The following is a 26,723-nucleotide window of genomic DNA, read 5'->3' on the forward strand; positions in this document are numbered from 1 at the left end:
TAAATAGAAGATAAAACAATATAAAGGAAAAGGGGGGAAAAGGTACAAAAGTACAAAATACAAGGATGATTACATAATTATCGCTTATTCTACATATACAAAAAGAAAATTTCTCCTTTTAATATAACCTAGTTATTTTCTAATCATAAAAACCATAAATTATTTTTTTCTTCTGCAAGTCTATAAGGGGTTTCCAGTCAGCCATAAATGTAGATGTTTTCTTTTCCATTATCAAAAAAGTTAATTTAGGTATCTCTGCAGGTTCCACCATCTTCATCAACCATTTGTGCTGTACATTGTGGGTAGTGTCAAATCTTTCCACTTTTGAGCATATAATAGTCTTGTTGCATTTGCCATATATAAAAACCAAATTTCCATGACTTTTTTTCTAGTTACCTGTCCATTAATCTCACAGGCAAACCTCTAGTTTCAATGTTACTTTAATCTTTAAAATTTCTGAATTAATACATATAATAGGCACCGTTCCCTGTAAGCTGTGCACGTGAGCGCGCACGCGCTCCAAAATACACCCGCGTGCACCCTTTTCCTCGGCTGCGCGCTCCCCATCCCCCTGCCAGCCCGCAGGGGGGAGGCGGGCGGGGAGGCACGGGCAGTAGAAGGGAGCCGCGGCCGCCCCTGCCTCTCCATGGTGCCTCCGGCCCCCTCGCGCTCCTGGCCTCTCGGCCCTGCCCCCCACCTGCCCGGCCTCTCTTTCTCCTCCGCTGCAAGAGAGGCGGGGCAGGTGTTCTCCGGAGGCTGGCGGGTGCGCGGGCCGGTGCGCGCTCTTCCCATCTCCCTGCCTGCGCGTCCACCTGGAACATTCAAAGTAAGAGCGAAGGGTTTTCTTATTTTGAATGTTCCGGGCGGGTGGGCGGGCTGGCAGAGAAAGTGAGAAAGAGAGTGAGAGAGAAAGAGGAGAGAGAGAAAGAGATAGCAAGAGAGAGAGAATGAGAGAGAGAAAGGGTGAGAGAAAGAAAACAAGAGAGGGAAAGTGAGAAAAAGAGAGAGAGCAAGAGGGGGAGAGATAGAGAAAGAGAGAGAAGGAAAGAAAGGAAGAGATGAGAGAGGAAAGAAGAGAGTGAGAGAGGAAGGAAGAGAGTGAGAGAGAGGAAGAAAGCAAGATAGAGAGAGAGAAAGAAAGAAAAGAAGGAAGAGAGTGAGAGAGAGGAAGAAAGAGAGTGAGAGAGAGGAAGAAAGAGAGAGAGAGAAATGATAGAAAAAAGGGGAGAAAAAAAAGAGAAATGAGAAAATGATTGAGGCAGAGAATGACAGGAAAGAGAAAGAAACAGAGAGAGAAGTGACTCTTGATTTAAAGCATATGGTAAAAGCACTTAAATAATAACAGAGAAAAAAACCCAGCCCTCACCTGTTTTTATTAATAGTTTTGCTGGTTGTTTTAGTTTTAATAGTAATGGATTTTGGTTTTTTAAAATTATTAATTTCTTCTAATAAAAAAAAAATATTTATTTATTTATTTATACATACACACACACACACACACACACACACACACACACACACATACATACTTCTATGCCGCCCAGTCCCAAAGGGACTGTCGCTCAGACACTATACTTTTCCGCCCACACCAAAACAAAATTAGGGGGAACATTGATAATAGGTATATATAATATAAAACAGGACAGGGATTTTCCATCTCTATGTTACATACTATGATCTCTATGAATCCCATAATGTGTATCTAGATTATATTTAAAATGTTTTGCCTGAGATGCATTGGGATGTTGCCATCCCAGAATGTCAAGTCTGATATATTTTTATTAGCTGATTTTATTAGCTGCGTGTCAGGCTTGTTGCTGTGTCCATTATGGTACTCCTTACTCACTTTAAATATAAGTTTAAGAACTTTAAAGATTTTTTTCTTTTCAAATAAAGAGCAAAATGGTGGTTAGAATTTTGATTCTGTAAAGTTATAAATTGACTGGGAGCTAGATAGATCTTAAATAAAATTTTGGAATTAATTATAAAAATACTTCCCATGAGAAAATGCTTTTGTTTTGAATTATTTAAAAATATCATAGGATGGGACTTTGAAGTTTAGACATTAAAGGTAGACAGAGGGAACTGAAGATCAGTACAATTAAAGCAGAAAAACCCTTAAATTTGACTTACTAATGCAGAATGGAGCAATACTTTAATATTAGAGTATTCCTGTGAACAATGGACCAAATATGTAATTTTAACAGACTCTGCCAATTATAGATAGATTGTCATATTGTGTTTAAAGGTATATGAAGAAGATGAACATATTTAATCAAAGAAGACTGAGACTGATCTGAAAGTGGATTTAAAAATGAGAGGCCACAAGAATGATAAGGAAAAAGATGCTACACAGTATAGTGTTCCCTCGATTTTCGCGGGTTCGAACTTCGCGAATAGCCTATACCACGGTTTTTCAAAAAATATTAATTAAAAAATACTTCGTGGTTTTTTTCCTATACCACGGTTTTTCCCACCCAATGATGTCATATGTCATCACCAAACTAATAATTTTTGCACATAAATAACAAAAAAAATAATTATTGTTAATAAATAATTATGTTTATAAATATCAGAATCACTAAGTGTCTTATTCAATGGTGAGTACCAGTAATAATGGTGAGTAAATGGTTGTTAAGGGAATGGGAAATGGTAATTTAGGGGTTTAAAGTGTTAAGGGAAGGCTTGTGATACTGTCCATAGCAAAAAATGGTGTATTTACTTCCGCATCTCTACTTTGCGGAAATTCGACTTTCGCGGGCGGCCTCGGAACGCATCCCCAGTGGAAATCGAGGGAACACTGTATATACAAATACAATTGATTGATGTCTTAATAATTAAGAGGCAAATACAAAGAACAAACCAAAATAATGACCTGCATAACTTTTCCGTATTGAATTCACAAAGGAGATTTGTAAAAGCTTTGAAGAATTTTATGAGAAGAGACAAAGAAAAAAATGACAAGAAATCAAACCTGAGGATATTATTAAGGAATTAAATATTAAGATTGTTAAAAGAAAAAGGAAAGACTATCAAAGGTTTATTTGATTAAAATAGATAAGTTGTTGTCTCTGGTAACCCTGAATGGACTTCTACTGATCAGGATTGAACAATGAGGCTTTAAGGATATGTTATTATAAATGAGATGACATATGGGAAAAAGAGATCTTTCTTTGTATTTACAGAGACAGTGATAAGTTACTAAACTTTTCATACTGATTGGGATGAAGATGGCAGCTGTTTACTATATTCTATTTCTGCTTCCTTTTCTATTTTTTCTTTCTATTTTGTCCTTTTAATTTGATTAATTTCTATTAATTTTATTATTTTCAATTGTAATAGTTAATAACATTGCTATATAAAAAGGAAGAAAAATTGATGGGTGGCTAAAGGGTCATTCACAATTTTCCCATTAATTGATGTTTCCTTGCCAATGGCTTGTGTGACTAAATTCCTTATATATAGCTTTGTTCATGTTCATTAGCATGCATTGGCCAAACATTCCTGTCAAGTACCTCTTGTTTTCTCTGAGACTTGTATACACACACTACACTGCACCACACTACATTACACTACACACAAACAAATCCCAGACTCCCTGTGGTTCGTTTCCCTCTCTCCCCATCTGAAATGAAGGATAAAATTATGATTTATGATGTGCAGCTTATTTTAATGTTAATAGCTGGTGTATATGTGCCATTGTATCAGTCTCAGAAATGAAGGCAGTCACAATACATGGGTGGCTCTGAAGTACTGAGAACATGCTTTGAAACTATAATTTTATAGAACGTGATTGGCACAATTCTTTTAATTTTTTTAACAGGGTGATGCTGGCCCACTGGGCATGCGGGGTGAGGATGGCCCTGAGGGGCTGAAAGGACAGGTGGGGCCTACTGGGGAAGCAGGTCCTCTTGGCCTGGCTGGTGAGAAGGTGAGCTTTTGGAACATACGAAGCTATTTGTATGTCCACTTATTGATCACCCTGGCATTCAACAGCTATCCGGGTATCAGGCAGAGGTCTTCCTCATTATGACACTTATTAATTGCAGCAGGAATTTGTTTAATTCCTTTTCCACTCTCTATGGATTTTTTAATTTCATCCCTGAGTGTTGCAGTATAGCATGAAATATGTTAGAATAGGATTGTATTATAATTATATATCTGGACCTCTAGCATAAAAATACTCTGCTTACCCTGATTCTATATCCAGGACAAGAAGGCACTAAACTCGCCTAATCTGCATTCCTGGCAATTACAACAGGGAAACAAAAGGGCTCAAATAAACATATCACAATAAACAAAGTTTTCACCACTTATAGGATCAAAGGGGGGGGGGATTTACATTGCCTGAAGCAGGCAATGACAGGGTGATTAAGGAAGATTAGTGAGATAAGGCAGAAGACTTCAGAGAAACTAGGTGTGAGGAACATCTGCTCCTAGGAAGTCTCTAGGAAATTGTTTCTTGATATCTATGGGAAAAGGAAGAACTCAAAAGATACGTTTGAAGTTATATTGAATGTATCATTTGACATGTATATGTAATTATCCCACATTTCCTTATGTTCCCAAATAAAAAGGGGTACATGGCTCTACACCATGTCACTTCACCCAGAGAGACAATGTGTCCAGGTTTTCTTTCTAGGATTTGCGTTCGTGAGTGACCCCACACGGCTGGGTTGCTCTTAGCCCCTTTTTGAGGACATTGTCTTCACTAGGGACTTTGACAGCATCCACACCTGAGCACATGTAGACTCTGATTATCTCCTTTTTTTCCCTACAGGGCAAATTGGGTGTGCCAGGGATGCCAGGTTATCCTGGCCGCCAAGGACCCAAGGTAAGCAAGTGGGAAGAACTGGAAAAACGAATAAACTTTGCCCCAACCTCTTCCACCCTGCCCTGAGATTGGATTATTTTTCTACAGGGTTCAACCGGATTTCCAGGGCCCCTAGGTCTCATTGGAGAAAAAGGCAAACGAGTGAGTGAAACTGGGTGAAAAATGGGAAACAATCTTTGAAAGAAACCATGAGAGGGTTTTTTGCAGATGGGAGAGGATATGGGAGGAGAGAAAATTCAATAAAAGGGACTGCATTGGGAAAGGAAGTATGTGAACCTTTTTTTTTAAAGGCGCCAACTGCCTTAAGCAAAATGGCTGTTCCCTCATCTCTCAGATACTATTTTGTAGTCGCTTCATGAGGTGCAATTGTCAGGCGCTCTTGTGGGCAAACTTGAGTTCTCTCTTTATCCAGAAAGGAACAAATGGGTCTGCATTGCAGTCTGGATCTTGCTTCCATTTACAAAAAGTAACTGCACCAGGATTTGGAGGACTGTCTGTCCTCTATCCCTTGACACATTTTATTGATTCATTTTATTTGCTACAGCAGTGCTTTTATTTGCTAATGCTCACACTTCAGCATGGATCACAGCAAGGGAGCACAGTCTGAGAAGCAGGATTACCCAATTACCAGCTGTTTTCACTGAAATGAATCTGAGAGAGAAATGGTTCTGTACTTTGAAATATTCCTGTCGAACGTGACTTTTTAGTTTAGATTTAAAAGAATAATCCTGTTTTGTATTGGTTGTTTTTTTTAATCTCATGGCACATTTGTTAGGAAAAACGCTAGCGACCATAACTAAGGGATGTAAAATAGACATTTGCCTTAATTTTAGGCAAATTTAATTGATTAAGCATCCAAATGTTTAGTATTTGGCAGATACGTTTATAACAGTGCTTAGCATTTTATTGTACATTTTAAATTTAGACATACATTTTTGGTTCTTCTGTTAATGGGCAATGGTGGACATTAAAGTTCAAACTAGAGGTGATATGTGAGATAAGGGGACATCTGAGCATCTCTCTGTAATGTCCCATTTAAGGCTAGTAACTATGTGTGTGTTGGCTCAGTGAACTCCATCTTACTCTCCTTTTCTGTATTCCTTCTTTTCAAGGGAAAAGCTGGCCAGGCAGGGCAGACTGGACAACGTGGTCCTCAGGTGAGCTTTCATAGAATAGATGCTTATAAATATCAATAGCATTTAGACTTATATACTGCTTCATAGTGCTTTTATAGCCCTCTAAGCCAGTGATGGTGAACTTATGGCATGTATGTCACAGGTGGCACATGGAGCCATATCTGTTTGCATGCAAGCCGTTGCCCTAGCTCAGCTGCAACATGCATATGTGTGCTGGCCACATATGGAGTTTTTGGTTTCCAGAGAGCCTCTGGGAGGGCGTTTTTATCCTCCCCGGTTCCAGGGAAGTCTTTGGAGCCTGGGGAGGGTGAAATACGAGCCTACCAGAAGTTGAGAAACAGGCCATTTCTGGCCTCCAGAGGGCCTCTGGGAGGGCGTTTTTATCCTCCCCGGTTCCAGGGAAGTCTTTGTAGCCTGGGGAGGGTGAAATACGAGCCTACCAGAAGTTGAGAAACAGGCCATTTCTGGCCTCCAGAGGGCCTTTGGGGGGCAGAGGAAGCTGTTTTCGCCCTCCCCAGGCATTTAATTAATTAGTGTGGGCATTCGCGTATGCACGATAGCGCACGCACACACTCTTTCAGCACCCGAGGAAAAAAAAGGTTTTCCATCATTGCCCTAAGCAGTTACAGAATCAGCCTAACAATCTGGGTCTTCATTTTACCCACCTCGGAAGGATGGAAGGCTGAGTTAACCTTGAGCCGGTGGTGAGATTTGAACTGCTGAACTACAGCTACCAGTTAGCTGAAGTAGCCTACAGTGCTGCACTCTAACCACTGTGCCACCCCGGCTCTTAAAATCCCAAGGTTTCTCCAAAGAGACTTTATTTAATTCTTATCAACCAATATGTATGCTGGCTAGAAGAGGTCCTGTGTTAAAATTTCAAATTATCTCTCTCCACTTCTCGTAACCGAAGAACAAATTACAAGGATGCAAACATCCTGATGAGAATATTGAGACAGTGAAAAAGGGATATAATGAAAGTGCAGCACTCTAAGCCCATCATATTCCCTATATGATGTAGTGGGTAGCCCTGGGAACCACTGTGTCTTTTCTATCTTTCACAGGTCATATCAACTGTTTGTAATGTTCTTGGCTCTGAATAGAGTAAAGGAGGTCTTATATTTTCTGGAAACCCATTCTAAGGACACTGCTTCCTGTGAATTCAGTTATTTTAAAAATGACTTCTGATAATAGTAAGATACTAATGGCTTAAGTGAAGGGCAAAGAGAATCACCTTAATTTTGTAAAGAAATATATGACTGACTCAATTAAAAATCATAGTTGTTGAACCGCCTGTGTTTCTGAAGGATGGGAGAATATCTCTTTGAATTTCACATATCTGGAGAGCATTTTTTTGTTGCAACTCCCCTACTCCTCGCAAAAATATGCTGATTAAGCTGAATTTTCATTAATATTTATTATCTCTCCCCTTTCTCTCATAACATGCCAGTGAATATAGTAGCCACTTGGGGCATATCCATTGCAAAGCTCAAATTAATTCAAAGAAATCTTAATTCAGATCTTCCAAATTTGAATTTCCTTGCAGAGATTTTAATGTACATTCTGATTTGTATGCCCTCACTCAGGGTTTTAATTATATTATTAATATTTCTATACATGGAGAAAGCACAATAATGTATTAAGATTAAATGGACTATCCCAGTGGGCTGCTCAAGAATCCAGAAAGCAGCAAAAGAAAACATCATAGATATCAAAGTCACACACATCCCCCCCCAATTAAATTTGGGGTGTAAACCATAAATTTTCCTCCTTTTTGCACTGCATGTTTCACTGGAATGAAATGAACCAGGTGGTTGTTATGAAAAAGTAAAAGCTTGCCTTTAAAATGGTTCATCTGTCTTCAGCCCACAGACAATTTCTCCAGCCTTGAATGTGTTTCTTTTTCCTTATTGATTCATTCTATAGGTAGATCAGAGGAAAGTTCCTCCTGGTTTGCACTGGTTCTATAGAACTGGTAGCAAACTGCTGGTGACAGCACAGAGCCAGTTCTGTTGGTGCTGGTCCATGGATGCCGCCATCTTTTGGGGGGAATTTTTTTTGGGGGGAGGGGAATATTTTGCTGATTTTTTTTATCTTTTCCGCATGTGCAGGAGCTAGTTTCCAGCACTGCTCATGTGCCTCCATCTTGTTTTCAATTTTTTTAAAAATACAAATTTTTAGCACAGTGAATGTGCGTGCAGTAACGCCGCACTGGAGGAAGCGAACTGACGGCGAAGTAAATTTGAATCCATTGCTGAGTTAGATGACATATGCATGAATCATTGCAAAAGACAGAGATGTTACTTAGAGTCAGAGATGGCCTGCTACCGGAACGGTAAGGTGCTATGCTCCGGTAGTGATTTTTGGGATGTGCATGCAGCTGCATGTCCCCGATGCGCACACAGGCACTCCCGCACAAGACTTGGCTTTTGTGCATGCGCAGCAAGTGAAATATTGCATGAAGACGCTAGCGCTAGCAAGATTTTGCTGATTTTTGCCGATTTTTTGTTTCTGCGCATGCGTGAAAGCAAAAATATTGGCAAAAATCACCAAAATCTCACTCTTGCGTGTGACCTTACATAAGATTTTTTTTGCTGCACATGCGCAGAAGTCAAATCTCGCGGTGAGGTGTGTGTGTGCATGGCCATTGGATGCATGTGCACCTGTGACGGCCTCAGGGGCGCACCGGTAGCGCCAAAGACGTCAGTCCTTAGCTGCACAATTGCTGAAATAAGAGTGAATTCTGGGAAGCTCATGGGGCTTAGCTGATGAATAAATAACCCATATACTAATGGTAATTCATTTCTGCTCTGGGATCTAGGAAGTCTGGTTCAGCTCCAGACTTTATAAACAGCAATCTGAAACTAATATCCCGTCCCATTTTAGGGTGTTCCTGGTGAACGTGGTTTGCCAGGACCTACAGGGAAACCGGGATCAAAGGTATGTCTGTTTTCTGTATGATGTGTATGGCCATTTCTCCATGTGCATTGCAGGATATGTGTGTTATCAACTATGGCCAGGGTATTCCCAATATAGTCTGTTCATCATTTGCTGTCTCAAATATTTTTATATTTTGCTTATTCTTGGATTACGTCAAATGTATTTTTAAAATATACTCTTGGGCATATACTTTAGGCCTCGCTGTCTTGAGCCTTGCCTACTTACCACTTTTTTGCAAAATTCTATCACTCCATTAAAACTGAATTTGTCATTATGCATTAAATCAGTCTACATAGGCCTCTATCGGTAACTAAATTTCATTATGCAAAAACATTGTATAGATTGCACTTTTCATCCATAGTTGCATGATTTCATTTTTAAATGGTCCCACACATTAAGACTAACACTATTGGCAAAACCATCCTAAAGCCCCCACAAACAGAACTAATAAAAACACTAATTTCTTTGTCTGTTGGAATATTGGAATATTATCTCATACTAATGCTAATATTGGAACATTAGCATTAATATGGGAGAGGCTGATAGATGAATCTTATTTATAAAATATATCACGTCTTTCCTAAAATGCCAATTTTCCTATAAACAAAAATATTTGCAGTGTAACTTTACCTGATAACGTCAAAAATTATTTTAGGAACTCTGCATCGTGTGATTTGTCTGTCTTTGTAGATGAATAGTAAAACTCTTAGGCTATTTGCTCAATGCTCATAACATCAATTGTTATGCTTGTTTTTGTTCTTGCTGCCTTGTCAGCCCTTGATGTTAGCTGTAGTCAAAATCTGAAGAGGGGAGGGTATTTTTTGTTGTTGTTGTTCTTTAACTAATGTTTCTTCCTCCAGGGTGACTTTGGACATGATGGGCCCCCAGGGACTATAGGAGAAAAGGTAAGATGAATGATCAAATCCCTGCAAATGAAGGACATCTGCCGTCAGCAATATTTGTTCTTCCTCTGGTAAAAGGGTGTCAGGAAGAGAATTTATGACATCATAAAGCCCATGATATCTCTGAGGCTGCTGAAACCATGGCGATGTCTTCATGGACCCAACAGTCCCAGAAAGAGAAACATAGAAACATAGAAGATTGATGGCAGAAAAAGACCTTGTGGTCCATCTAGTCTGCCCTTATACTATTTTTATCTTAGGATGGATATATGTTTATCCCAGGCATGTTTAAATTCAGTTACTGTGGATTTACCAACCACATCTGCTAGAAGTTTGTTCCAAGGATCTACTACTCTTTCAGTAAAATAATATTTTTTTTCACAAATAGCATAACTTTTCTTTATGATGTCACAGGTTCTCTTCCTGAGATATACTTTTGCCAAAGCAAAAATCTCCACGTAAATGTTTCCTTTATAGTCTATGGACTGACTTCAGAAATTTAAATATTTACAATGTAATGAAATGTAAGAGTGGGGAAAACAGAATAGGAAGCTAAAATATATCAAAGTATTTTTTTTCCTTATACCACAGGGGCCCACTGGGCCACAGGGGTCCAATGGATTCCCAGGATCAAAGGGGCCGCCAGTAAGTAACCCACTGTTCCTTTTACAAAAAAAATATTTTTAAGGAGATGTAGGAAGAGGTAAAGATCAATATCCCATACAACAGTTGTGTATGAGAGAGCAGATTGTACTTTTTATTATTACAATCTAGCCAATAAAAATATACCATTTGAATTATGCATGGGGAGAGTGTGAAGCCCAAGTTAAAATAGATTGTTTATTCAAAGACGTAAGTAATCAATAGACTTACTGTTCATTACAGGACACCTATAGGTAAATATAATGGTAGGTGCAGGATTTCAGTCTTGATGGTATTATATTTTATTGGCAAAATGAAAGAGCTTGGGTCTACTTTGCTGCAAAATGATGGTTTGGATAATTGGTTGTTGACATAATTGGGATTATAAAGTTGGATGTCTGTCTGCCTGGGACTAGAATTGCTTTTGTAAGATATCCAGGATACGTAAAACCTCGGATACTGTACCTAAAAGATTACCACCAGTGTCAGACTTTCCAGAATCCAAAGAATGGCATTTGAGTTAAGGAAACATGTTTGAATCCTGTTCCTTTATTATTTTGTTGCCATGGGCATTCATTTTGACCAAATTAGTTTTACCTAAAACATGTTAATTGCATAAAGAAGATGAAATAGCATAAAAATGTGGGGCATATTTCTATCATAACAGTTTAATAGCTTGACATATTCTTTTAAAGCTGCCCCGGGGGGCTCAGGTGGCAGAATTTATTATTAGATCTTCTTTAATCTTCTCTTCTTTTCAGAGCTATCTTATTCTCATCTCAGTCCCAGTAGGGGAGCTCTGGAGGGCAGTGGTCATATTTCAATCTCTTCTCCCATGTTCATGATCAGAACACTTCAAAAAATGTAATCCTTCTTGGCCTTTTGAGTATATGCGATATAGATTTCACAAGCCCCAAATTTCCCAACCGTTTTTTATTAGATATATTGGAATCTTAAAACAATTCTATTCGGTCTAACTCAGCATGGCTATCCATCTATACTGCATTGTGCAATACATTTATTTCAACAGTAGCACAATAGATTATACAGAGCCATTGCAATTGTAAGACAGACTAAGTCTTCATCCAATAACCCAATACAGATTTTCCTTCAAAGGATACAGTGTGTGTGTGTGTGTGTGTGTGTAATCTTTGCATAGACCAGAAAGGAAACCTTCTAATGCCTTGTGTTCTCCATACATATTAAAGGAGAATTCTCATCATCCTAACTAGCATGGAGAATCTACATTGCTGGAGAAAGTAGGGCATTAGGTTAGGAAAGGTGAGAAAGATAGGGGGTGTTCAAATTTTGACAAACAAAAACAAACTGCTTTAGGGAAATTTCTGGGGCAATAATATGCCCCGAGTACCCCTTGATTGGACAGAAAGCATTTTGGTTCATGGATCCATTTGAAACATTAAGTTAACAGCATGGATTCTTCCAACAAATCATTACTAAGAGGAGGATTTCTGTCAAAATTTATGGTCAAGGTAATATGATGAGACTGTTTCCCATCAATAGCAATAGCACTTAGATTTATATACCGCTTCTGAGTGCTTTACAGCCCTCTCTAAGTGGTTTTACCAAGCAACCTATTGCCCCAACTGGGTCCTCATTTTACAGAGCCCGGAAGGATGGAAGGCTGAGTCAATCTTGAGCTGGTGAGATCTGAACAGCCAAACTGCTGGCAACCAGCAGTCAGCAGAAGTAGCCTGCAGTACTGCATTCTAACCACTGCGCCACCGCAGCTGAAGTCATACAATTACATACTTGGGATAGACAAACTGCATGGCCAGAAATGGTAACAAAGATGGGAGTGGTTCTGCCTCCTAATTTTCCCCTTGCTAAAAGAATCCTGCAATTTTTAATGGGCAGTATTGACCACATCCTCATTCTCCTGAAACACTTCCTGCCAATACAAGCTTATCTTTGTCTTTAAAAAAAAATGCAACTGGTGAACCTCTAAATGTACTGCTGAGCTGCAGTCATCTATCATTTACTCAATTCATTTACTCAGTTATATTCTTGTAAATAAAGATGATATTGGAAGCAGAAAACAAGCACCCTCTTTCATTTCTGGAAAGAGAAATATATTGAAAGCCTGTAAGTTCTCTAGACTGACTAATGTCTAGCGAAGTGTTAGTTACTTTGAGCCTCTTTCTCCTATTTTCCCCTCCCTGGGTCAAGGAATCCAATGCCCCAAGTCCCTCTCTTAATACATCTGCTTCCTTTTCAGTATTCCAGGGCCTATTGAATATTTCCACATAAAAATTGCTATTTCCTTTCAGTGGTTCTCAACCTTTCTAATGCCGCGACCCCTTAAAACAGTTCCTCATGTTGTGGTGACCCCCAACCATAAGTCTAGCACCAATTCTCCAAACAGAGCTTTAAGCTGTTTGACAGGAAGATCAGAGGGACACCCCCACTGTAAAGGCCTGATTGGTCACATGGTAAAAATATGTTCCAAGGTGCCAGAATAGAAGCTTTAGTTCCTAACACCATGGGAAATTTGTCTTTTCCCATAGTCTTAGGTGACCCCTGTGAAATAGTCATTCGACCCCCAGGATGAGAAACACTGATTTATAGTATGCCAGTTTTCCTACTGATTAATTCGTTTAGAAGTAGAAGAGTTACAAATAAATAAATAAATAAATAAATAAGGAAGTTAAATGAGGGAAGGATCCTGACAGGCGCCATATTTAGTGTTTGAACACCTACCACAATCTTTAAAAACCAACAAACATACAATGATTTCTGTTTGGAAGGGTCCTGTAGGAAAAGATGGTCTACCAGGACATCCAGGCCAGCGTGGTGAGCCAGTAAGTATTAATATAAATTTCTCTCAAGGTTGGTTGTTGCCATGTGGTCTGTAGATAACTGCCTCCTTTTTTGTGTCTTTCTCTTTTGCTAATTTCTTGCCTTGGTAATTTGTCTGGATGTTTTCCCTATATTTCCTTAATGAGCTCAGCGTTCTATTGTTGACTCTAAAAATGATTTTCGTTTCTCCACCAGACGAAGGAAAAAATGTCAGTCACACCATTTTCTCTACAAGTTCTTGAAATTAAAATAGTCAACTGGTTTTCAGGTGTTCAATATTGCATCCCTAATATTGAGTACAGTGTTCCCTCAATTCCCGCGGGGAATACGTTAGGAGACCACCCGCGAAAATCGAATTTCCGCGAAGTAGAGATGCGGAAGTAAATACACCATTTTTGGCTATGGACAGTATCACAAGCCTTCCCTTAATACTTTAAACCCCTAAATTACCATTTCCCATTCCCTTAACAATCATTTACTCACCATTATTACTGGTACTCACCATTGAATAAGACACTTAGTGATCCTGATATTTATAAACATAATTATTTATTAACAATAATTATTTTTTTTGTTATTTATTTGCAAAAATTATTAGTTTGGCAATGACCTATGACGTCATTGGGTGGGAAAAACCATGGCATAGAAAAAAAAAGCGAAGTATTTTTTAATTAATATTTTTTGAAAAACCGTGGTATAGGCTATTCGCGAAGTTCGAACCCGTGAAAATCGAGGGAACACTGTATTGCATTTTTACTTGTCTTATCTGATAGAACTTTTATATATATTGGACCAGTATTGGAAATTCCCCAATGAATTTGTTTCATGGTTCCACTTCAATACCTGTTTAGGAATTGTTGGGCTATTGGATGAATGAACCATGAGGGAGATCTCCATTAGACCAAAATATCTTCATTTTAGATAGTAATCTTCCTTTCTCTTTTCTATAGGGATTCCATGGCAAAACTGGCCCTCCAGGGCCAACAGGAGTTGTGGGGCCACAGGTAAAGAGGTTCTTTAGTTTATGTATTCATAATTAAAATATGAAGTCATAATTAAAGCTGGGCAACCTTGGCTGAGATATTATCCATTATCCTATTTGCTGAGGTAGCAATAAGACCCATGTACAAACCTGATGTATGAAATTAATGACATCTGGTTGAAATTAGTTGATATCATGTATGAAAAAGTTTCTGGCTAGCACAGTAGAACATGCAACATTTCTTAATCAGAAGGCCATATTAGAACTCTGAGTAGGGATCCACTAGTGAAAATTGCATGATTATGTTATTATACACTTGTTGTCTTATTGACATCATTTGTTACAGGTGCTGCAAAATTAAAGTTAATTAAGTACAACAATTATTTCCTATGTATTTAATATTTAATACTTCCCCTTCTCTCACATTAAAAACTACTGGGGATATAATACCCATTTGATCATCCTCTTCTTCCCAATTCTGAGAATTAAAATAAGTTTGGAACTAGAATTTGAGATGTACTAAACATAAGGAAGTAAGTTAGCAAAACATTAGTTAGAGCTTCATAGCAAACAGAGCTAACAGTAGTGAAATAGGCTACTTTGGCAAATAACTTTTTCCTTCATTGAAGTTGCTTATCTGGTTGGCTTTCTATCAAGGATACTGTAAAAAAAACATCCACCATGAGATCTTTTATTAGCTTCAGTGATGTTAAGTTTTCCTTCAACTGTTACGAAATAGTAAATATATGGATATAATAGCTACATGTTATATATAAAACCATCAGATAGCTTAGTGTATGTTCAGTTCAGTAGTGTTGAAGTGGTAATATATAGACAGTATAGTCCATGTATATAGGAAGAAGAGATTATCTTGATTATGCTCTTCTTGGATCAGTAAGAAGATGAAATGGAAATATCAGCTGAATTCCTTCAAATGCAAAAGGAATGATCTGAAAGATGACCCAGCATATTACTAATACTTTTACAGCTGTGTCATATTATAAATTTAACCTGCTCTAAAAAGCATTGTATTTTTTCTTCAGGGAAACATGGGAGAAACCGGTCCTATGGGTGAGAGAGGCCACCCAGGCTCCCCTGGTCCTCCTGGAGAACAAGGCCTGCCTGGTATTGCTGGTAGGGAAGGTGCAAAGGTGAGCATTTACAGGTACCATAGTCATAATCTATGAGAGCGGGTGAAAAGGAATGGATTTTTCTAAATGCTACCAAGACCTCTATCAGCTACCGCCTTCTGCCGCACGAATCCCAGCGACCGGTTAGGTCCCAGAGAGTTGGCCTTCTCCGGGTCCCGTCGACTAAACAATGTCGTTTGGTGGCCCTGACCCACTGGAACCAGCTCCCCCTGGAGATTAGAACTGCCCCCACCCTCCTTGCCTTTCGTAAACTCCTTAAAACCCACCTCTGCGGTCAGCCATGGGGGAATTGAGACATCTCCCCCAGGCCTATACAGTTTATGCATGGTATGTTTGTGTGTATGTTTGCTTTTAATAAGGGTTTTTTAGTGTTTTTTAAATTATTAGATTTGTTGTACATTGTTCTATTGTTGCTGTGAGCTGCCCCGAGTCTGCGGAGAGGGGTGGCATACAAATCTAATAAATAATAATAATAAGTGTCCCTAAACCAGAATCAGCATTTTCTTAAATAGATTGTCACATACTTGCCACTCCGAGTCTCTGGAGAGGGGTGACATACAAATCTAATAAATAATAATAATAATAGTAATAATAATAGTAATAGTAATAGTAATAGTAGTAGTAGTAGTAATAGTAATAGTAGTAGTAATAGTAATAGTAATAATTATACATCTCAGAAGAGCTGCATTTCAATCCTAAAATAATAACCATTCTGTATGTCCAATGCAAGGAGTGATTGCTTGCTTATGCAACCTTCATTCTACAAAGTCCTTTGCAGTGGGACCATAGTAAAGTCACATGCTGATACATACATCTGGGTCCAGTAACAATGGGAAACAACTGGTTTGTCTAAAGTATGGAAGGACAAATGAAATCAGCTCACATTAAAATTGTTAGAAATAACTGTGTAATAAAACTAGATCTTTACTTCTAGGGTGATCCTGGACCTAGTGGCATCCCAGGTATCCCAGGTCCTACTGGAATTAGAGGCTTTACAGGAGGCCGTGGTCCTGTTGGAGAGAAAGTAAGTGTTCAAGAAGATGGACAGGAAATAATGTGGAACTTAGTAGTTATGCTGAGTATAGAATTAAAAGGGGGGATCCATGCTATATCAGGCTAATTTAATTTAACTGGGTTATTTGGCTGCAACCACCATGGACCTCTAAATGCAACTTGCTTGAAATGAGTAACATAAGGGTGCTATGTCTTGGGTAAAAGATTCCATGGATCAATTTCCTTAGTGTAATTGGAAATATCATGCTAGGATAAATGCGTCCTTGGTCTCTTCAGCCACAGTGAAGTTCTCCTGTTGCTGCATGCATGTGATATAAAAGATCCAACAGAAAAGAAGAAAGAGAATAAAAAGGGAACATGAAATGATGAAATGATGACACCTCCATGGAAAAAAATCATCTTCTTGTGTTTTATTTTCTATCACAGGGACCAATTGGCTTGAAAGGAGCAGAAGGGCCACTTGGTCCAGCAGGCCCCATAGTAAGTAAACTAGTACTTTCCCTAACATCCAAAGGAAGATCAGACTTTTGTTGCATGATGGAGAAAGAGGGTGTGCAAATATTCATTATCAGAGAAGTGAAGACACCCTTACTGCAGCAAGATAATATTGGAGTCAAATTCTTGGTAGTGATGTTGCAGCCTGAATGAATGAATAGCAAACATTAATCAAAGGAGAGGTTTGCATTAGAGATAACTTCAGATCAAAGAAATGGGGTTCATAGGTTTATTCCCTCCTGATAGGGTCCTCCTGGGGAGCGAGGTCCCTCTGGAGCAGCTGGAGGCATTGGACTACCAGGAAGAGGAGGTAATCCTGGACCACCTGGACCTGCAGGGGAGAAAGGAGCACCGGTATGTACAAGGCATCATCTTGTCCTTAATGATCAATTTTAGAACTACACATTCAGAGTTCAACTAATATATAAGATTGGACTGGACTAGACTGGACTGGACTGGACTGGACTGGACTGGAATGGAATGGAATGGAATAGAATAGAATAGAACAGAACAGAACAGAATAGAATAGAATTCTTTATTGGCCAAGTGTGATTGGACACACAAGGAATTTGTCTTTGGTGCATAGGCTCTCAGTGTACATAAAAGAAGGGATACATTTGTCAAGAATCATGATGTACAACACTTAATGATTGTCACAGGTTACAGATAAGCAATCAGGAAACAATCAATATTAATATAAATTGTAAGGATACAGGCAACAAGTTACAGTCATAAACGGGAGGAGATGGGTAATAGGAACAATGAGAAGACTAATAGTAATAGTAATGCAGCATTAATGAATAGTTGACAGTGTTGGGGGAATTATTTGTTTAGCAGAGTGATGGCATTCAGGAAAAAACTGTTCTTATGTCTAATTGTCTTGGTGTGCAGTGCTTAATAGCATTGTTTCGATGATGATCGTATTTTAAAGAGCGGGTGAATTAGAAGTTTCAATAAAGGAAAGTCTTCTAATGAATGCTTATTATAGCCTTTTCCAACTTCCAGATGTGTTACCCTACAATTCCTTCTATGTGATGGGAATATATCCCTGCTTGTTGAAAAACATTGAGTTGTGGATCATGGCTTAGGGAGAATTTTTAGATGAAACCATAAGATCCAAGAGTTGAATAATAATAGATTCTTAATTCTCATTCTTTTACTTTCAATACAAAAAGATTCTTTGCTGAGATGGCATCTGCTCAGATGGCATCACTTGCTCCATCCTGGGTTTGGTACTATCCTTTATAAGATAGTATAAATTCAGCCTAGCAATTGCTTTGGACATAGTGCATAAAACCATGCCTTCCTCTCATTTCATCACTTTGTATTTTAATCTTTTTGATGGGGAACAAGACTTTGCATTTCTAAATGCAATATGCAAAACTTTGCACTTAGCCAAGTTTTAATTAAAATCTAAAAGAGAGTCACTATCAGATTAAAATACTAATAGGAAAAAGAAAAGTGTTATAGATAAAAATGGATTTAGGGAAGCTAAATAGCAAGAATGAATAATAGTACTAAAAAGTTTTCCAGATGCTCACTCCTATTATTAAGAAGTAGGACCATTATGTTAATACTTGCTTTATAAATTGCCAATTGCAGCACTTTAAGAAGCAAGCTGTCCATCAGAACAGGACAACAGATGAAACAGTGGCACTTATACAAGATTTTGTCTGCAATTTAACTGGTATAAATAATATCAAAGTCAAATCTCAAGATTTGTTAGACTCAAATGTGCTCATTAGGTTACAGGCTGATTTGTAAAAATTATTACAAGTAAAATTGAAAGGAAGAAAACTTGCCATTGCTGGCCTGTGATGATTATTTATTTTTTATTCCTAACATAAATTAGGGCTATTAATTGACTGGCTGCCAGCAATCAATGTAGCTTTGGGCCCACTTAAAGAGTTTTGCATCAGCATCCTCAGTGTGACATAACTCAGATGTAAATTTGTATGTCTATACTTTCTGTATAACTTGTGGATTGCAGTGAATCTTTGAGTGCCACTATCTAGTTAGTTTGGGAAATTAGAATTGAGAATTCTCAAGAAAGTTTATTCTCAAGGTGTGAATAATTAAGGTGTCCATTAAACCAGGGGTCTCCAACCTTGGCAACTTTAAGACTTGTGGACTTCAACTCCCAGAATTCCTCAGCCAGCAAAGCTGAGTTGAGGAATTCTGGGAGTTGAAATCCACAAGTCTTAAAGTTGCCAAGGTTGGAGACCCCTACATTAAACCACAGCATCCACTTTTCTATGAATGGTGAAAATTATTTTTCTATAACAGGCATATTTATTTGACCCCACTCTTATGTTTTCTTTTTCCCAGGGTGATCGAGGACCAATGGGTCCATCTGGTCGTGATGGTATCACAGGTCCAGTGGGGCTTCCAGGGCCAGCTGGGCCTCCAGGACCTGCTGGAGAAGATGGTGACAAAGTAAGGGATCTGCATTTTGGAGGAAATAGGAGGTATACTGGGTCCATTCAATTACATAGATCTGTTTTTGTTTCCTTGGCAACACATGGTTTGGTAACAACTTTATTGAGAATTTCCTAGCAATTATTCCTATAGTTGGTTTCCTCAGCCAAGACTTCAATCGGTGGGGGAAATGTTCCTGATAATAAGGGCTGTAATGATGTTTTCACTATTTTCTCTCTTAATGTATGTGTGTTTAGGGAGAAATGGGTGGCCCAGGACAGAAGGGAAGCAAGGGTGACAAAGGAGATGCGGTGAGTTTGAAGGAGATTGCTGAAAGCGCTTTGGTGAAACCTATAACAATCGCCCTTTAAAGCTACTCGGTTTTTTGTTTGTTTGCCATTTCTTTAAGATTGGACTCATAGTTCCCTCTAAGCTGAGCAGTGAGCAATCGCTCACTTAAAAATCATCATCAACTCGGAGTTTTCCAAACCTGCCCAGAAGCCGAGAGGGAAAGAGTGAGAGGGAAGGAGAGAGAGAGGAAGAGAGAGAAACAGATAGAAAAAAGAGAGGAAGGAAAAGAGAAAGAAAAAGAATAGGAGTAAGGAAGAGAGAAAGAAAATCAAAATCTAGTTTGAAACTAGCTCAACTATTTAAGTGGCATTTTGATATTGATAGAGTTGCCCTATTATGAGCTCACTGTTATAGACACACAGTACAGTATTTTATTTTGAAATTATCTGAGGCAAAACAGGGTGGCTTTTTTATTTATTTGTTTGTTTGTTTATTTATTTATTTATTATTTCTGTGCCGCCCACTCCCGAAGGGACTGCCGCTCAGCAACTATACTTTTCCGCCCACCCCTCAAAAAAATTAGAGGGAACACTGGTTGGACTACTGAGATTTCTTTAAAAGATTGGAAGAGCAAGAATTCAGCACCAGCAACAGAGAACCAAGTGTCATTGTTTCACTTACTTTCTCTTTCAACAGGGACCCCCAGGACCAACTGGGATCCAAGGTCCTATTGGGCATCCAGGATCTGCTGTGAGTCTTACTTCACTCCAAAACTTTTGATGAAACAATACGAATTTAAGAAGTTTGGTGGAGAGGAAAAAAAAGCCTTCCTCTTACTATAGTTTCAGTAAATCCAAAATGCCCTAAGGTCCCCCCCCCCCAAAAAAAAAGTTTTCATTTTTTCATTCTTTCTTTCAAATAAATTTATACATCATTTCCCTTCAAACTCCTCTATGCACAGTTCAGCTCCTTTTCTTTATCCCTATTTTCATTAACTATTAAGAAGTTCCTTCCCACAGTAATGTTTAAGATCCTGCTTGATTAAAATGCTTTCTGTTGTGTCACATTCATCACAGATTTTTGAGTAGTGTAACGCAAGTGAAGAATTGTTGATTTCTAACATAATGTCTTGCTATTAGGGAGTTGATGGGGAGCCTGGGCGCCGAGGGCAGCAGGGCATGTTTGGCCAAAAAGGAGATGAAGGAGTCCGTGGTTTGCCAGGTGTCAGTGGCCCGCCTGGTTTACAGGTGGGTACGAGACCAACAGTCTTTAGAAGGCTACATTAATTTCAATGAAGGCAACACATGCACAAGAAAACCCAGGTTTCAATTCATTTTATTTATCTACCCAGTTAAGTCCTGTCCTTGCTTCAGGAATTCAAAACAGCTCCTGCAAGGGTCACCCAATTTATCCTCATAACACTAGTATTGTGAAGTAAGCTTGGCTAAGAGATAGTGCCTGATAACTCACCTAATGAACTCAGTATTTTGAGTAGAGATTTGGACCTGGTTTCTCCATCCCAGACTAATTCCTTAAATCACTGACTAAGTTTGCACAACATGTTTAAGCAAATCTGCTAAAGACATAATAGCTACATTTATACAAGACATTAAACTTGAATGATTTACAACTTGGGTAGCTTTGTTTTGGTTTAGTTGTGTGGCATAAAATCTTGTTAAAAATCTTGTTAAACATTAAATCTTGTTAAACATTATGCAATCACAATTATTTTTAGCTGGTTCATTGTAGAAATGAGCTATTTAAAAGAAAACCTTTGGTTTATGATTCTAGCTGAAACCAATTTTTGGCTAAATTTTGATATGCTAAAATGTGATATCTTGGGAGTATCTTGTTTCTCCAAATATTAATTGAAAAAGGATTGACATTTATCATAGTTTGTTGAAGTGTTGAGTGTTGAAAACATCTCATGGTAAAAATGAAAATGTTTTATTCGATTATTCCAGATTATGGTGCCGTTACACAATCATGTCACTTTCATGATTAAGCCTAGATAGATCTTCCTACTAAATCTGAAGTTCATCCACAAATATTAAAAAAGAGGAAAAAAATCCTTACCTAATTTCCAAATATGCTCTTTTAAATCTGAGCATCAAATCTGAGAATCAGAACTGAATGCAATGCTTTCTACTGCCTCAACTGTACTCTGCTATATACATGTGTGTTTCCCTCCCAGGGAATGCCAGGGCTCCCAGGTGAGAAGGGCGAGAGTGGTGAAAGTGGGCTAATGGTAAGAGTCATTCATTTCTCCTCTGGCTTCACCTTTGACCCTGGGCTTGATTTTATTACCAGGATCACTTATGAATAATTCCCTTTCCATTTTCTTTAGGGCCCACCTGGAGCTCCAGGGGCCCGAGGCCCACAAGGTCCCAGTGGTGGAGATGTGAGCAATATTTTTTTCTCATGTAAAGCAAAGGGGGGGAAGAGTGATTTCAGACATTTGAGTATCCTGGAAAACTCAAAACTATATTCCCATCTTCCTCCCTGGGGAAAATGAAGACATCAGTTTGTATAGAAGTATTAGACTGATAGATTTGGGGAATCCTTGAAGATGAGATGCATGGTGTTGCAACACGTTATATGAATGAGAAGTGCAAGTGTAGTTGGACTATTGAGAAGACATGTTGACTATGAAGTGTTGCTGGTTGAATATGAAAATATGGCAGACGAGAAAATTCCAATTGTAGCTCCAATTTACCACACTGAACCCTAATCCAGATATGTTCCAAATCATAGAGCAGCACATTTATTCATAGTGCTGAGCTCACACGTTCATTTTATATAAAAGCTGTTGTGTAATATATACAGTACATTGCACATTGAGCAATCTTCTAAATGGAAATGATCTGCATCCATTGACTTTGTAACAACAGTTTCAAAACAATTATGGTTACGGTGACCACATTCTTTTTTTTTTTCATTTATTGATTGGGTTTTATGCCATTACTCATTCTAATAGTCTTAGATGCAATATAATCAGAACCATAAAGCATGGATGCTCCCGGGGATCCTTGCAGATCAAAAGACAGAATAGAAAATTAAGAAGTAAATTAAACAGGCTAATGGCTATTGAAATAAACCTAGTATATAGATTAAACTGATAGAGACAGAAAAAATTAATACAGTCGTGAAACAAATTCAGCTCCCCTTTATCAATGAAAGCTCAAAAACTGGTCCATAGAAATAGAACAACTGCTAAGCATAGCTTTATGGGTCTCCATGATATGCTAATTTGATGGATGAATGGTCCTACCAGGAAAGCATCCCCAAGAGACTTCAATAGCTGTAGCTACTGAGCAGGTAGATAGATGCCTGGGTAATGCAGCATGTCAAGTAATCATATGAGGACCCTTGAAAATCAATTTAAGTAAGTGCTTGGGTTCAGCAGCATCCATTAATTTGTAGGGCCTTCTGATATGCATGAAGCTCCCTGCATGTGAAAAGTGAAACATAGTTTGGTGTCAGGAAATGCTCTGGGTATTAAATCGCACAGAATCCAAAGATGATAAATGTCAGTGAGTTATTCAGTCTGGAGCTGTGTCATAAGGCAAAAAGGGATGAGTTAAAAACAAGGCTTCAGATATTAAATGCATGTAATATTAGTTAGAGGGAACAGATTGCTCTGAACTCATCAAGCAGTCAGTTTAGCAGTTAATACTGAGGACTGAGTGATTTCTCTGAACTAGTTGTTGTGTATCTTTTCATTTCAGGGCCCACAAGGTCTGCGTGGTGGGTTAGGCCAGCCTGGTGGCGTTGGTGAAAAGGTGAGGGCTGAGGAGATGTTTCAGTTGAAGGTGTAATCCCTGTGATATACAAATGATTTCCCCCAACAGGGTCTAAGGCAGTGATGGTGAACCTTTTTTTCCTCGGGTGCCAAAAGAGCGTGTGTGTGCACTATTGTGCATGCGCGAGTGCCCACACCCATGATTCTATGCATGGGGAGGTCGAAAATAGCTTCCCCCATCCTCTGGAGGCCCTCTGGAGGCTGGAAACAGCCTGTTTCCTAACTTTTGGTGGGCCCACTAGGCTTGTGTTTTGTCCTCCCCAGGTTCCAAAGGCTTCCCTGGAGCTGGGGGAGGATAAAAACGGCCTCCGCCATCTCCCCAGAGGCTCTCTGGAAGCCAAAAACGCCCTCCCAGAGCCTCTGTGTGAGCCAAAAATCAGTTGGTTGGCACACACATGTACATTGGAGCTGAGTTAGAGCAACGGCTTGTGTACTAGCAGATATGGCTCCGCATGCCACCTGTAGCACCCGTGCCATAGGTTCGCCATCATGGGTCTAAGGGATTTGAAGTATTTGGTTTCAGCATTCAGGCAATTTGGGATTTTTTGTGAGGAGAGCATTTGCAGACAGTGCAGAAAAAGGGAATCTATGAAGCTAGATTGTGTTTCCAATTCTTTCTATCCCATTTCTATATTCATTTGTGATCTCTTTTCAAACCCCACCTTCCAAAATATGCATGAAAATTTATATGCCTTTCTCGTGAGAGATGCATGCAGGTAAGCATTTTAATCTGGTACATTTTAAAATGCAACAATATACCAGCACACATTAGATTCAAATTCAATGTAAACCGTTCAAAACTTGACTGCAGCAAATACGACTTCAGCAACAGAGTGATGAATGCCTGGAATGCACTAATTGACTCTGTGGTTTCTTCCCCCAAACCCGAAAAACCTTTACCTTAGACTGTCTACAGTTGACCTTACCCTATTCCTAAAAGATCTGTAAGGGGCATTTGTCCAAATTTACCTGAACCTACTGTGCTTTTCCATTCTATCCACATTTTGGGATGCATTTTTGTTTCAATATATTAGCTTTTAATTGGAAATGGTATTGCAATATTTGAAAAAGAGTGTACCATGAAGGAGATTTGTGTTTTAATTCTTGTGCTAGTTTGGAAAATGCAAATGAGATTATTTTGCATAAAAACACAAAGCCAATGAATTAATGACCTGTCACTATATGAAGGTATTGGAACCAACACCATGGGCCTCAGCATTTTCCTCAGCAGATCCACATCTCTGCAAGGGAACAGAAGGTTGCAATCTCCCTGTAAAATTTGCTTGCACTCTTTTTCTCTGGCAGGCTAGAATTTAGCTAGTAGTAGATACATGGTGCTTTGAGTTATTCAAGAGGAACCAAATTCAGTGTGGCAATACATAGGAAGGGAAGAGAGTAAGATGAAAGCTGGAAATGTCGAGACATTAGTGTATGTCTATTGTTGACATGTGCTTTGACTATCAACAGGTAGAGGAAGAATTATAAAGAACATTTTACCTTGCAGAGAGTATCTATAAATAGGAAGATAACAAAATTTTACATAATATACATTTGTCTTAGATAAACATCTAGAGCCAATGACTTCTAGGCATAGTTCCCTCTAAGCTGAGCAGTGAGCAATCGCTCACTTAAAAATCATCATCAACTCAGAGTTTTCCAAACCTGCCCAGAAGCCGAGAGGGAAAGAGTGAGAGGGAAGGAGAGAGAGAGGAAAGAGGAAGAGAGAGAAACAGATAGAAAAAAGAGAGGAAGGAAAAGAGAAAGAAAAAGAATGGGAGTAAGGAAGAGAGAAAGAAAATCAAAATCTAGTTTGAAACTAGCTCAACTATTTAAGTGGCATTTTGATATTGATAGAGTTGCCCTATCATGAGCTCACTGTTATAGACACACAGTACAGTATTTTATTTTGAAATTCTCTGAGGCAAAACAGGGTGGGTTTTTTATTTGTTTGTTTGTTTATTTATTTATTATTTCTGTGCCGCCCAGTCCCAAAGGGACTGCCGCTCAGACACTATACTTTTCTGCCCGCCCCCCCCCCAAAAAAAAAATTAGAGGGAACACTGCTTCCAGGCCCTCCTGAAGTTTCTGGATATATCAGAACCTGAATCTTGTCTCAGGGGACAGTTTCTAAACAGAAACTTGGTTTCTCTTGATTAGAAACTTTCATCTTCATTCTGCGATTTGGAGACTGTTGAGAATGTATTACAAGTTTTACATTAAAAAATTAATAGTCTCTATGGCTAATAAAAAATGTTCACCCCAAAGCAAATTGACAAGGAGGCCGGTCACCATCCTATTTGAACTTCATAGATTCTTCTGTCTACTTTACCTTTAATTTTTATTTTTTCTGTTTCCAGACAGATGATATACTTCCAAACACTCTGAGTTTCTTCCAGCTGCTAGTTTTGTTCTAAAAGTGCTTGTAAGAACCAACAGTGTTATTGGAAATAAAGACCATGCTGAAGTTATTTTTTCAAATATATATTTTTTAAAGAAAAAATGGCAGGCAGAAATGCAGAGGTTCATGAGTACATTGAGGAAGTCCAGTTTTTTTAAAATAAATGGGCACATTTTAGTGTATGTCAATGTGCATATCTGAAAACTGGTCTCAGATAAGAACTGGAAATGTAACATTGGCTAGAGATTGGTTAAAGATTCCCTCATTTATTTTTTCTCTCCCTCCTAGGGTGAGCCAGGTGAAGCAGGGGATCCTGGACCACCAGGGGAGCCAGGCCAACAGGTAAGTTTTGAAAAGACTTCAAATGTGGTACTCCTACCCCATTCTTAGTAGAGCATGCTACTTGGAACTCAATGTCTGTCTATACTTCATCTCACTCTCTGAAGTATAGGGTCACTTGATTAATTGATCCTTCCCTCTCTTTGATTAAGTGAGCAGCTTAATGCTAAGGATGATTTAATCAACAATGGTGAGGAACTCTGGGTTATATCTGGCTATGCATTCACAGGCTGTGAAAGGTGATGTTGGTGAAAAAGGAGATGCTGGCCAGTCTGGAGCAGCAGGGCCACCTGGAAAAAAAGGACCCCCAGGAGAAGATGGATCCAAAGGAAACATGGTGAGCTAATGTCGTCTAAACAATGTCATCTGGCGGGTCCCAGGGGAAGAGCCTTCTCTGTGGCGGCCCCGACTCTCTGGAACCAGCTCCCCCCGGAGATTAAAACTGCCCTCACCCTCCTTGCCTTCTGTAAACTCCTTAAAACTCACCTCTGCTGTCAGGCATGGGGGAATTGAGGCATTCCCCCTCCCCCGGGCCTATACAATTTATGTATGGTATGTCTGT

General features: G+C 38.9%; 1 protein-coding gene across 2 annotated transcripts in view; it reads left to right on the forward strand.

Annotated features, from left to right (window-relative positions):
- The window catches only part of COL5A3 (collagen type V alpha 3 chain), a 164,098-nt gene that overhangs the window by 110,522 nt on the left and 26,853 nt on the right, over nucleotides 1-26,723 (forward strand). For both annotated transcript variants that reach the window (XM_070741057.1, XM_070741058.1), the window contains 22 exons: nucleotides 3,824-3,931; nucleotides 4,781-4,834; nucleotides 4,922-4,975; nucleotides 5,947-5,991; nucleotides 8,857-8,910; nucleotides 9,771-9,815; nucleotides 10,404-10,457; nucleotides 13,220-13,273; nucleotides 14,222-14,275; nucleotides 15,297-15,404; nucleotides 16,339-16,428; nucleotides 16,845-16,898; nucleotides 17,160-17,267; nucleotides 19,242-19,349; nucleotides 19,589-19,642; nucleotides 20,319-20,372; nucleotides 20,762-20,869; nucleotides 21,817-21,870; nucleotides 21,970-22,023; nucleotides 23,351-23,404; nucleotides 26,111-26,164; nucleotides 26,391-26,498. In XM_070741057.1, coding sequence (XP_070597158.1) covers nucleotides 3,824-3,931; nucleotides 4,781-4,834; nucleotides 4,922-4,975; nucleotides 5,947-5,991; nucleotides 8,857-8,910; nucleotides 9,771-9,815; nucleotides 10,404-10,457; nucleotides 13,220-13,273; nucleotides 14,222-14,275; nucleotides 15,297-15,404; nucleotides 16,339-16,428; nucleotides 16,845-16,898; nucleotides 17,160-17,267; nucleotides 19,242-19,349; nucleotides 19,589-19,642; nucleotides 20,319-20,372; nucleotides 20,762-20,869; nucleotides 21,817-21,870; nucleotides 21,970-22,023; nucleotides 23,351-23,404; nucleotides 26,111-26,164; nucleotides 26,391-26,498 — 1,530 coding nt within the window. The remainder of the gene's footprint in view (nucleotides 1-3,823; nucleotides 3,932-4,780; nucleotides 4,835-4,921; nucleotides 4,976-5,946; nucleotides 5,992-8,856; nucleotides 8,911-9,770; nucleotides 9,816-10,403; nucleotides 10,458-13,219; nucleotides 13,274-14,221; nucleotides 14,276-15,296; nucleotides 15,405-16,338; nucleotides 16,429-16,844; nucleotides 16,899-17,159; nucleotides 17,268-19,241; nucleotides 19,350-19,588; nucleotides 19,643-20,318; nucleotides 20,373-20,761; nucleotides 20,870-21,816; nucleotides 21,871-21,969; nucleotides 22,024-23,350; nucleotides 23,405-26,110; nucleotides 26,165-26,390; nucleotides 26,499-26,723) is intronic.

Source organism: Erythrolamprus reginae, chromosome 2 (genome assembly GCF_031021105.1).
Source record: "Erythrolamprus reginae isolate rEryReg1 chromosome 2, rEryReg1.hap1, whole genome shotgun sequence".
Taxonomy (NCBI): Eukaryota; Metazoa; Chordata; class Lepidosauria; order Squamata; family Dipsadidae; genus Erythrolamprus; species Erythrolamprus reginae.